Genomic DNA, 12,995 nt, shown 5'->3' on the forward strand with positions numbered 1-12,995 from the left:
AGGTGGCTACACACGAGCTCCTCGGCACGGCCATGCGCTCGTGTGTGATACTGCTGTTGTCTGCAGTAGCTACGAGCTAGGAATATGGTAGGACATGGTTGTTTAAACAATTAAAACCAGTTGAATAAGTAACAAGCTTTTTATTGTCGCAGTACAGTACAAGTCAGTGTAGTTAGGATGCCAATGACAGCGTTTCTGATGGCACGTTAAGATGTAGGTCCCGGCTGTCATTGAACATCCTTGACAGTCGTAAAGGGTAGTCGGTAGCCAGTTAGTCTGACACCAGTCTAACCAAGGAGTTTGTCTGTGTAACAAGGTAGAGGAGGTCAGATACGGCAATCGCTCCTTATAAAACACTGGTACTCAGCTAAATCTGGTTAGACTGGAAGCTGACCCTAACATAGCCTGGTGAAGACTCGGGGATACCTCTAAAAACCCTGTTTCATAGGAACAAAGAAACATGTTTGTAAACAAAATACCGCATCTACTCTTTCCCATTCTCCCCTGCAGTTAGCGATGACGTGCGGCGCATCACGGACGGTTCCGCACGTCCGAGCGACTTCGACAACTTCCCGCTGAAATACTCGACTACTTGCAGTTTTCTTTTATTTTGTTGCTGTTTCATAACTTCTGGTATATAAATTGTTTTAATAGAACTTTGAAGCTGATAAGTTTTAAATGAGTACAGTTAATTTTTCTTAATCCATTAACCAATTTATTCTCGTGAATCATCAAAAGAACACAGAACTATACTATAATGCATAAAAGGTAATCATGGCTAATCAAACAATCTAATAATTTATTCACCTGCAATTCCATAGGATTACAATTACTGGTACATACGTACAGAACCCTAAAAACTCGTGCCGACTGTCAAAAGCACATGACGTGATGGGCATCAATCCGTGATGGATTGGTCGCGTCTATGGTCGGAACGTACGTGCAGATTCGTTCCCGTTCTATATTTATGGCAAGCCATGATTATTTTTCTAGTGTCTGCGTAGCTTTTATTTCCACACGAGGTAAAACTCGCTGCAACGTGAAACTTTTAGTTCATAATAAATAAGGATTTGTGATAGTTTCAAACTAAACTATGCATGGTGTATCGTGCTAAATAAAATATTAGATTATTTGTGGCACTGCTGGGTATTGTATCACTCTTGACTTCTAAAACCAATAACAAGTTCGTTGATATCCTAACATTATATCCGTACATAATTTAGTTAGATCGTTATTCTCAAGCAATATTCCAAACCTCTCTAAAAAGCGGTTTCTTAATTTACGTCTATTTCAGGAGAACAGCTTCACGAAAATGATCTTAATACCTCCTCAAGAGGAGCCACGAAAAATTATTAAAATTAAAAATGGTTGCCGAGTAAATAGGTCAACATCGCAACATTTCATTTGGCGGGTTAATAAGGGAGAGATCACATTATAAAGGAGGTAGATTCAGCGGCGATTACACGTAATAACACCGCAATAAATATCGCGAAGCCACTCCAGGTTACCCTCGAGTGGGACCGGGGAGGTTTGGCACAAGGCGTAAGCTCTTGCAGGAATAGGAACTGAAAAGTTTAAGATGCCTTAGGTTCAGGAACATAAATACCTGAACCTGAATTTTATACGTGAACATTTAATACTAAGTCTAAATGATGGTGTGTCATCCCTTGTATGTGATCTGTATTCGTAAATTGGTGTTTTAACGATACGTTCTCGTATGGACAGTGTAATACAGTTCGTAATATAAATTGTATTTTCTTTATCCGAGTGAAAGTAAGTCATGTTCGGATTAGCATGATTACGGTGATTAATTATGTAAATCCTTTTGACGTAATTTGTTATCTTAACACTGAGTTTCTTCAAGATAATAATGCAAATGCATATCGATATGCTTAAATCGATAACTGCAACGGCTGCCATGCAAGTCATCCCACCAATTATACTAAAACAATGACTTGCTGTATAATACTTAAGTAAGTATCTCCTCAGACCTACCTTCAATGATCAAGAAACATAACCCAGAATATCTCTACTTTACTTTTCTCGCCATATCTTACCCCCGCTACCGCCTATGGCTTGTTCCACAGCGCAACCGCCCCGCGCCGTCCGCTCAACACGATAATTCACCCGGTAATTAGCACTCGTCGTATTCCAACAAAAATGTCCGCCATATTCCAACTGTTTTGTGAAATTATTTTTTATTTATGATCACCCCGCGTTTTTATCTCAACGAGGATCTTACTTGACCGCTCGATCCCCGGGGAAAGCTCTTGAGCGTAATTTTAATTAGTAATATTTTTATTTCATACTTTTTCATATGAATTGAGAGGTTTCTCGGTCGTCTTCCTTCTATTTTAACAGTCTTCGGAGACGACTATTTTACGAAAATTTTAGGTAACAAGTTTAATTATAAGTAGCAAAAATATTCATTTACTAGTTGTAATTAATTGCGGTTTTTACGTATAAACCTGCTGTTTGCTTACCCAGTAACACAGATTACATCAATAAAATCGTGAAACACAACATGTACCGATTGCATTAGGCCCAGCACACACAAAGTTGTTATCATAATTTATTACAATTAGAACAAACAATGACAGTTCTGTAGACATATTTTAGTTAGTGACATGTATGTCTAAAATTTTAAAAAATTGTGTCTCAATAGAACTGAAAAAAATTGATAAAATGCGAGCGGGATCCATACACGGAGGATTCTGTCCAGTATTTAGATACAAAAGAAATAAAAAATCCATTTTAAAAATGTGCTGTTATGGTGGCAACAGAAAGACATCATTTATGGAGTCAATGTTCTTACTATCACAGACAGACTGACGGAACAACTGACAGTCTAACAGAAGGACGACAGGGGTCCCATTTACTGGGTACTGAACCCTAAAAAGTATTTATCAATTACAATGTAGATTCTATATAAAATAAAATCATGACCAATTGATCATACTGATTGATCGATGAAGATAATTGCTGATTAAATACGAATGCTGACGTACATTGAGACCTGATTACCATCAGTTTGAAGAAACTAATGATTACGATTGGGCTGCATTACGTCATGCCTGCAATGTTTTTGTGTGGTGTTTACGCTAAACTTAGGTACTGACAAATTAGGAATGGAAACTTAGACCTTATTCATTAACACGTTTTGTGGCAACGAAACCACAAATAGGTAATAATAAATGTGATACTGGCTTGTCTGACTTGCGTCATACAATTATTATGCAAAGGAGATTAATATGATTGGATGACATTCATCATCTTCCTAGAGTTTTCCCAACTAAGTTTGGGGTCCGCTTCCAGTCTAGCCGCAAGCAGCTGAGAACCAATGTTTTACAAGGAGCAACACTCTATCTGACCCCCTTAGCTCAGTTACCTGGACAAGCCCTTACATGGATACCCCTTGGTAAGAATGGTTTGTGGATTGGATGATATTACAATTCATATATTAAATATTAGGCAAAACAATAATCAAGAACAACCTGTACTGAAATGAAGGAAAAAAACTCACAAAAAAAACAACGAATACATATAAAAATAATTTAGTTTATTCGCTACTTACATTATAAATGCATTAGATCACTCACGAAAATCGTCATTACAAAAAAGAGCAGTCCAAAAATATTAATTAATTCATACGTTAACCTTAGAAGCTAGACTTGCCGAAGATGTAGTTGCCAGGAGCGTTCACGTCATCAGACAAGAAGTACTCCTTCCATAGCTCCTGGAACTCCGCCCACGTCACCTGGGGCTTGCCTTTAGCCATCTTCTGGAAGGCAGCGACGGCATCATCCTTGTTCAGGCCGAAGGAAGCCTGGACGGAGGAGAACTCCTCAGCATCGATAGCACCGTCGTTGCTGGCGTCCTCAAGCTCGAAGGCGAACTTGCAGTATAGGTTCTGCCAGTCGAAAGGCTTGGTGGCGAAGGCATCCCACATGGCGAACCACTCCTCCTGGCTGACTTTCCCGTCGTTGTTGGAGTCAGCGGCCTTCTCGATGCCCTCCCAGATCTTCAGCATGGTCTCCTCGACGTGCTTGTACTTGGCGTCGCCAGCGTTCCAGCCGCGGCTCTTGTTGATCCTGTCGATGGCGGTCTTGAAGTCATCCTTCTCAATGCTGCCACTGCCGTCGGTGTCGAAGAACCGGCTGAACACGTGGAGAAGCTTCTTCTTTCTGAAGTCGGACACCATGTTGCTGGTTGGTTGTGCAGGTAAATAATGCTGTGTGTCGTATGTGTTGCTTATATATAGTCGCTGTCATGTACATAGTGGCGCGGTGATACGTGTCTGTTTGTGTATGAATCATGAGATAATAGTGATTAGTAAGTTTAAGTTAAAGTTTCACTATGAACATGACGTTAGTTCTGTGTGTCTGTTTACTTTACGGTTTACCACGGAGATTTAAAATATATGGATGCATTACTGTTTTATTGCGATTTATTAACTATGCAGTCAACAATTAACAGTGTAAATATGAATAAAAATATTTATTTCACGATTTTCTATGAAGTACCTACAATAAACAAGCCATTCAAACACCAATTGATTGCATAATTATACAAATTTAAACATGTTTGCTCCAATAAGTGTGGTAATGGTTGCAGCAGTCATAGGGGAATTATAAAACGGTTAGTGACGGTAATAGCCCCGCCACGATCACGCCACCGCCACGCCGCGCATACGCCGCGGACACGCCAACAATGTTTAAGCACAACAGTTATTGCAATGAGCTTCCCAGTGGCACCATTGTTATATCGTTGGCACATTAATGTACAATTGCATGTGTGGCAATCTGTAGACTTTATTTTACAATTAGTGGCTTGATGTTTTCAGCAGTCTTATAGTTTTGTATTATGGCGTAAACTTAAAATTATCATCATCCGCAAAAGGTGTTCGGAATTGACTGAAATAATTATACAGTCCCGAGTTCCATACGTCAACCAAATCGGACAATGTTTCGCTACATGGTTAGCAATTACTTCGAAACTCTTCTTATCCGGGTACCACGACCCTTTTTTTAAGGAGATCATAGTTTAATCCCGATAAAACTGTAGTGAGTACATGTATGAGAGTCTAGCCTTTAATTTCAAGAGTAGCTATGCCTTACGTTACTACCACAAGACAGAGATAGATGGCGTATTAATGGTGAAATATCTATAATACATTACCCCATGGCTCGGACAGCCATATGGATCACGGCCTCTAATGGCGGCTCCACTACAATATATCTACTTAAACAAATTATAACGCGTCTGGTTATGGAGAAAAATAATATCTTTTACGTGAGTAAATATTAATTTAGTGGTTACAGAATACCTCCGACTATTTGTTGCTTGTTGATTTAATAAAGACTTCAATAAAGCAAACGGAAAAAATCTATGCCGGTAGCAATATTTTGCACTTGATTATTTCGCGATAGTTTACGTTAAAATGGGAGGTCAATAAAAGAATTCACAAATTATTTCTACATTTTACAGACACATTTAATTGTTTTTCCGAACAGAGGTTTCGCCTTAATGGACATTTTGCAGAATGTAGAGCTTAAATTAGATTAAAACCTGTACCAAAAAAAATCTATCAAAATAATTGGACAGCCAAACCCGCGTCCCACAACAAGAGATATAAATTAAAGTAATTAGTTAGGTATCTTAGATTGTCGAGATAGCAGTGACGTCCACTATTATCTGCTCAACTGCAATGCGGGGTATAAGTGTTTGTTCTGTAATCGTGACTTATATAAACAGCGAATAAATAAATATACGTGCACTTGGAACTGTATTACTGAGGTTATTTTTATCGCGGTTCTTTTTAACTGTATAGTTAGTTACCTACATTGTAGAAATCATTGCGTTTATAATTTCAAGATTTTTTTAGTTTAATTTTTAACACATCTTTGAGGGAAACTGTAGTATTTAGATAGATTGACTGTCCGTCTGACCTACATCAACTCAGTTACTGATAGGTAAGATTTTTTGTCTCCCCGTTTGAACTGTGCATAATGTACGATTGTCTCGCGTTTGGGTTTACCGTTTTTTATGCATTTTTCAATTTAATTGCAATATTTATGGGGTTTCTTTCAATGATGTTCCATTTACAGTTTTCTTTATTCAATCAACAACTTGGCGAGACTGTAAGCGTTTGCGACGTTTACATTACTACATTATTTATTTCGAACAATGTTCTGGCTGAGAAACATTTAACAAGCCCTTTATTACTGGGCTAGCTTGTGATAATCAGTTTTTCTTCAACTTGAAGAGATAAAACACTATTCTTCACTATCATAATGTTTTGGGAGCGAGTGACGTACTAACATTATGATTTGTAAATATTGAAGTGTCTGCGAAGAAGCTGGTATTATTTACAATGTTGTTTATGATAAATCCATATGAATAGTAATTACCTACGTAATTATACAAAAAAACTATGTGAATAAGGATTTTTTACTAACTTTTGATTCTTTGTAAAACACGTTTGTTTCTTTTCAACTCTACTAAGCAAATGAAGAAAAGGTTGTTGCCAAGCTCTACTTCTTTATTTAGTTTGTGATTTAAAATTCATTCATTATTTTTTTATTTAATGCTATCTACGAATTCAATGCAATTCTTGACGTCTTCACCCACTTTTTATAACATGACGTATTTGCAAGATTATAATGGGTAATCCCTAGCTCCAGTTAGTCCTATTTTATCAATTCAGAAAGTGAAAAAAAGTCCTAAGTTGTAAGAATTATTCCTTATGGATGGAAAGCATGATATGACATCAGTAACAAATAATCAGGAAGCAGGTGTTCTGAGATTTATGATTTTAGCGTGCAATGGCTTCCTGGTGAAGAGTGTTCACACAACATGATGTCAGATATGCCCGGGGGTGATGCGCCGCGTGACAGATACCATGCATCGCTCACACACGCCCCTACACATGGGTGCAAAGGATTATGAGAGTTTGGATGTGGTATACATGACGTACAAAGGTGAGGAAAAAGAAACGGTACATTTCAAAGGATTGAGGGCTCGGTTAATGAGGGCCAACAAGACTTTATCAAGTGATGATGACAAATGGAAAACCGTGATTTTAGAAAAGACACTAGTTGTCATACATCATCATCCTCCTGCCCTTATCCCAATTTCATTTGGGGTCGGCGCAGCATGTTTTCTTCTTCCATACTCCTCTATCTGCCGTCATCTCACAAGTAACATTCTTTCTTACCATATCTACTTTCACACAATCCATCCATCGTTTTTTTGGTCTTCCTCTTCCACTATATCCGTCCACGTTCATACTCATCACCTTCCTCACAACATGACTCTCATTCCTCCGCATCACATGCCCATACCACGACAGCCGGTTTCCACGCAGTTTTTCTGATACCGGCGCCACTTTCAAACTTCCTCTTATATACTCATTCCTCACTCTATCCATTCGCGTAACCCCACACATACCTCTTAACATTCTCATCTCTGCCGCATGCAAATGTCTTTCATTCGTCGCTTTTGTGGGCCAGCACTCTGATCCATACAAGACAGCAGGTCTGACCATACTCTTGTAAATTTTCCCTTAAGTTTAAGGGGAATCACAAGTTGTTCCTGTTACCTGCCGCCATTTCATCCATCCTGCGTTAATTCTGTGCGTAACTGTCCGATCTATTTCGCCATCGCCCTGAATAAGCGAACCGAGGTACCGGAAATCGGAGCAGACTGGAAGAAGTGCGTTATCAAGCGCTATGGCTTCAGGACTGGAGAGACCGCCGAAATCGCAGAACATGTATTCGGTCTTGGTTCTGCTGATTTTAAGCCAACATTCTCCAGTCTCTGTTGCCAACTCCCCAATCTGCTCTGGATCTCAGGTCCGTCTTCACTAACCAGGACGATGTCGTCGGCAAACAGCATGCACCAGGGTGCCTCCTCCTGTATGTCCGCCGTCAAGGCGTCCATAATAAGCAGGGAGAGGTAAGGACTTAAAGCAGACCCTTGGTGCAGGCCCACAGCCACACTGAACTGGTCAGTATTGCCGGCCGACGATCGGACATACGTACAGGACTGCATGTACATCGCACGAACTAACTCCACATACTTCCCAGGCACACCTTTCTCTTTCATGGCCCACCACAACACTTCCCGAGGCACCCTATCATACGCTTTCTCAAGGTCAATGAACACCATGTGCAGGTTCCTGTGCACACGTCTGTACTTCTCGCACAATTGGCGAAGTGCGAAGATGGCGTCCATTGTCCCTCGACCTGGCATAAACCCAAATTGGTTTTGGGTAATTTCACTCTCTTCTCGCACTCTTTTCTCTATCACTTTCTCCCATACTTTCATAGTATGCGACATGAGCTTTATCCCTCTATAGTTGCCGCAATCTTGCACATCCCCTTTATTCTTGAAGATGGGCACTAGCGAACTACTGCACCATTCTTGCGGGATGACTTCTTCATGCAGCAACTTATTGAAGAATAAAGTCAGCCACACTAGTTGTCATACAATTTTAAATTATTATTTTCAACAACATTCTATACCAGTATCGACTTATACCTAAATACTGGGTTGCCCAATTCAAAAATTCCTTAACCGCAGCAAACGAATTAATTGAAACGTTTTTGCTAGAAAAACCCAGACGTCTTTCATTGCATCCATATGCTAATGTTATCTACTAACATCTTTGCAGTTGACCTTGATAAGTCGTCAATTTCATTACGATTTTCCTTAAAACGATTAGAAGTAAGTACCTTAACATACTATCATATTCCCATTTTTGTCATATCCATGCTCATGTTCCCACATCGTAGGATCTAATGCGATAAAAGCGAGTTGTAATGACGCGAGGCAGGGGTACGCCACTCATTTGCCAAATTGTCCAAACTCATAGAATTTTTTATTGCCACTTCTATCAAGCAAGCATGGAGTAATGACCAACATAACGTCCCTGCATCTCTTATGGGTTTTTTTATTGAAACTTCCAGATGGTGACCATAATACTCTCGAGTTTATAGTGGTTTGAGTGCAAAGAAATTGATTACATCTATTTTGTATCGGATGTATATCATAATTTTACTGTGTCTACTGTGTCTAGTAATATGTAGAATTGCAAGGAAATGCAGCAATGGAGCAATGTTTTGTATCGACGATATTATCAGTTGCGTTTTTTATCAGGAAATCACTGATTTGTAACGAAATTATTGCATAGATGGAGATAAGCTGCTCGAGAACTAATGTAGACGTTAATATTGAGTCTAGTGATCTTAAACTTTACCTAAGTACAGGTCATACAACCATGATAATGACTATAAAGAATATTAGTTTAAGAAATAAATAACCATGTAAAAATAATATAATTTACACAAACAACATCAAATTTACAACACAATCAAACTTATCTTCATACTTATTTTAATTAATGCGAGTGAGAGTGGGAGTGCTTCGACAGGCTGCAGATGAAACATCCGAAAATGAAGTTCCCTGGAGCCTCCTGATCCTCAGTTATGAAGTACTCCTTCCACAGCTGCTGGAACTCCTCGAAAGATACTGTCTTCTTACCCTTTGCCATCTTATGGAAGGAATCAATAGATTCCTCTTTGTCCAGACCAAAGGATTCGTACACCGAGGAGAACTCTTCGACGTCGATTTCACCATCGTTACTCGCGTCTTCTAGCTCGAAGATAAACTTGCAGTACAGGTTCTGCCAATCAGCAGCGGCAGACGGATTTTTGGCGAACTGGTCCCACATCTGAATCCACTCATCTTTTGATATTTCACCGTCATTGTTGGCGTCAGCGCGGCTCTGCAGACCATCCCAAATCTTCAGAAGCGTTTCTTCTACCTGCTTGTATTTAGCATCACCAGGCTTGTATCCTCGGAGCTCTGTGATCTTCTTGATCGCCAGCTCGAAGTCTTTCTTGTCCACTCCACCACTCCTGTTGGTGTCGAAGAACGCGTTAAACACGTGAAGCAACTTCTTCTTTCTAAAGTCGGACACCATTTTGACAGAATCTGCACCGGACTAATGCCCTCCTAAGACCGAAGGCTTTATATATTTTCGCCTCAGATTAGGAGAACTGATATGCATATATTAATCGGTAAGTAAATCTGTATATAACATGTTATAAAGGCTATCGGGACGCTATCGTGAAAGAATTAGAAACGGCCACAGGCTATCTCGGTGTTATCGTTTGAATCTCGTTATTAGCTAACGATTAGTTCGTTAGTCGCGACACGTTCGTTAATCTTTATAGCGGCTGCACACGTCAATGTGTTATCAACTCAATTCTAATTAATAACGAACTACATTTTCGTTACTATGTATTTGCTCAATTACCTAGTAGGTGTCTGATTCGTTAGATAGGCATAAATGCACGATTAATCTTTTAAAAGCCGATTAAAAACTTCACAAACAAATGTAGGTAATTGAGGATAAAAGAACAAAATTGGCCAATAAAAATACCGGAAAAAGTTTTCCACAAAAGGATGTAGAATTTCCCCATAGCCTATGGTGTTGGGGGCACACCGCGAATGTCGGCGATCCGCGGCGCGCAATACATCAGCTCACAGTCCGACACAAAAACAAAGAAATACATATCTTTTGTTTGTAAAGCCCTTAGGGCGAGCAAGAAATTGTTTTGCCGAGAAAACTGACTATGTGAGGATTACTGCCTTTTGTTTTTACTTGTAAAGGGTGTGTGCTCGGCAGAGGTTTGGTTATTAAAACTATACTTTTGATTCGAACCCTTTATTTGTGTCCTTTTCCGTGTTGCGCGCAATCTTACACAAACCTTGTTATGTTTTTCCTGTTTATAGTTTCAGTAGTGTTTCCTCTACACGATTGAGTTTAACTGCACAGTACTGGTATGCAAATATCTATGGAAAAAAGGGAGCCACACATCCTTTATCATAATTTTTCAACAATGGCAATTCCTACAGTTATAAAAAGTATGCTAAGTAAAAGCCCGGAAAACAAGAAAAGCGGTAAACAGCTAATAACGTCATACAATGGAGTGTAAATAATCTATTATGGGCATTTCAAACAAACTTTTCTTCCCAAAAATCTGTGTAGGTTGTAGGTACAACACGATACATTAATTCATAATTATTTCAAGTACATTAGAAACGCGTTTAGAATAAACGTAACACATTAATATCAGTTAATGGCTTGAAACGTTTTCCCACTTAGTGCAGTTATAAATTATTTACAGCCGCAAGTAAACATGTAAGTTAAGTGATTTATGTAAGTTACGTTATCTGATTGCCGAAGTATAAATGATAGCCTTGACTTGTTATCGGTCACAAGAAGTTTCGCGAATTCGATTCCGTGTGAGGTGATATTTTTAGTTGGGTTGGGATTTAAAGGGATTTCTTTTGCAAAAAGTATAAGCCCGATATATTTATCGTTCTGTACTCATGACCTAGTGTCGCATCACCCAGTAAATGGGTTCTGTCAGATAGGCAACGCTTTAAAACACTGTTCCTTCACTGTTGTTTGGGATATTTCTAAGGTTTCTCTTCAGTCAATCTACCTAAATACGACATCCTTACTTCACGAATAACAAGATACGAAAAGAAATTAGCAATTGAGTTTATCTATTTGTTTGTGTTGCTTTCACAGTAAACCAAACAGCTGAACAGATTAAGATGGAATTGGGCACAGAGGTAGATGGTGGGTGCTTTAGGTATACCTACATGTAGATAGGGTACCTAAGATTAGCTTTACGTTTTGACACGGGAGGCATTGGATGGGAAACGTTGGAAGTAATTTGCACGTAGTACTTTGTCCCAAATTTGTATTCTTGAAATCTATTTGACTGTAAAACTTTTGTATATACCTGACCAGTAAAGAACGAGTAGATACAATATCGGTCTGACGTCACAACAAAGCCGTATGTCCGTTGTTTGTGATGCGGCGGTGGGCGGCTCTCGGCATGCGGGCAGTATCGACTTGATTGACGCATCTCCCGGGACACAGCCTCCTACGTCATGAATATTCTATCTAGGGCTCTTTTTTATTTTCGATAGGTTGTGGGCAATTTTGTTGGAATATTTAAGAAACTTGCGTAGATTGGGCAGTGTAAATATAAGATTCCAAGGTCGAGTCTTTGCAAAAAAAAATACTATATAGGTTTGCTATACACGTGGTGTTGCCTAGGCTTTACATTATCCAGGTTCGGCTCCCACAGTTGCCACGATCTTCGTTGGTAGATTTGATCGTCTATAACCTATAGGTAAGGAAATCGAAGTTGAAACCATCGCTTCAGAATCCTGAAATCGATTACGCAGATCGCTTAACTATAACTTTAAAATTAATTCCCATTTTAAATTTCTTAACTATTTTACTATCGCCAAACGACTTCCAACCTATCACTTTGCATAAAGATCATATAGAACAAGCCTACAGTTCAGCCAGCTCATAAGCAGTGTCCGTTCGCCAGTAACATCCATTGCGACTGCACATGAGAACGTATGGCACTGAATTTTAAAAATGAAACCAGATATTAAAATGCAGTCATCCACGCAGCACTATCGAGCCAACTAAACGGCCACATTTCATCCAGATCGAGGCCGCACAACAAAATAAGCTAAAACTTTAGAACGGAGGGTAGTTCACTACAATACCTGTAGTACTCACCCCCCTCCCCGCTCGCCTCACCGCGATATACTCAACAAAAGGCCTTCTGCATGCACGCCGTCTTTCATTTGATATTTGTATTTGAGATCTAGGTATATTTTATACTGGATGTGACGACGAAAATATTACTTTCTCAAGTACCAATACAGCTAAAATATAATACCTGACATAATAAGGCTAATTTTGTTTAGTAGTTATCACAAAAGAATGAAGTTCATTACCATTTAAACACGTTCAAGGATTCCACGTACCTAATATCTAATGTTTGCATAATATTAACATTATAAATAGTCAGTAGGCCACGTTATCTAACAGTCTTACTTTTCATTTTATTTGTTATCAACAACAAAGTAATATCCGCCTTATCAATCTG

The 12,995-nt window shown here is 39.1% G+C and overlaps 3 protein-coding genes across 3 annotated transcripts; all 3 read right to left on the reverse strand.

Annotated features, from left to right (window-relative positions):
• Positions 1-3,538: 3,538 nt before the first annotated feature.
• Positions 3,539-4,243, reverse strand: LOC110376736 (calexcitin-2). Its single transcript, XM_021335314.3, has one exon. The coding sequence runs from the start codon at positions 4,199-4,201 to the stop codon at positions 3,659-3,661; it is 543 nt and encodes a 180-aa protein (XP_021190989.1). The 5' UTR covers positions 4,202-4,243; the 3' UTR covers positions 3,539-3,658.
• Positions 4,244-7,728: 3,485 nt separating this feature from the next.
• LOC126054679 (LINE-1 retrotransposable element ORF2 protein) lies at positions 7,729-8,790 on the reverse strand. Its single transcript, XM_064039253.1, has 2 exons — positions 8,746-8,790; positions 7,729-8,451 (listed from the first exon to the last, which is right to left on the reverse strand). Exons 1-2 carry the CDS (start codon positions 8,788-8,790, stop codon positions 7,729-7,731), a joined length of 768 nt encoding a protein of 255 aa, XP_063895323.1.
• Positions 8,791-9,319: 529 nt separating this feature from the next.
• LOC110376729 (sarcoplasmic calcium-binding proteins I, III, and IV) lies at positions 9,320-10,023 on the reverse strand. Its single transcript, XM_021335304.3, has one exon. It carries the CDS (start codon positions 9,983-9,985, stop codon positions 9,401-9,403), a length of 585 nt encoding a protein of 194 aa, XP_021190979.3. The 5' UTR covers positions 9,986-10,023; the 3' UTR covers positions 9,320-9,400.
• Positions 10,024-12,995: the final 2,972 nt, after the last annotated feature.

The sequence above is a fragment of the Helicoverpa armigera genome, chromosome 18, assembly GCF_030705265.1.
Source record: "Helicoverpa armigera isolate CAAS_96S chromosome 18, ASM3070526v1, whole genome shotgun sequence".
NCBI lineage: Eukaryota > Metazoa > Arthropoda > Insecta > Lepidoptera > Noctuidae > Helicoverpa > Helicoverpa armigera.

Bases quoted from the DNA above. Each gene is read 5' to 3' on its own strand.
- LOC110376736 (XM_021335314.3), bottom strand. From the start codon at position 4,201: ATGGTGTCCGACTTCAGAAAGAAGAAGCTTCTCCACGTGTTCAGCCGG.
- LOC126054679 (XM_064039253.1), bottom strand. From the start codon at position 8,790: ATGTGGGAACATGAGCATGGATATGACAAAAATGGGAATATGATA. The intron at 8,452-8,745 runs GTATGTTAAGGT...TTCTTCAATAAG, and splicing joins ACAAAAATGGGAATATGATA to TTGCTGCATGAAGAAGTCAT.
- LOC110376729 (XM_021335304.3), bottom strand. From the start codon at position 9,985: ATGGTGTCCGACTTTAGAAAGAAGAAGTTGCTTCACGTGTTTAACGCG.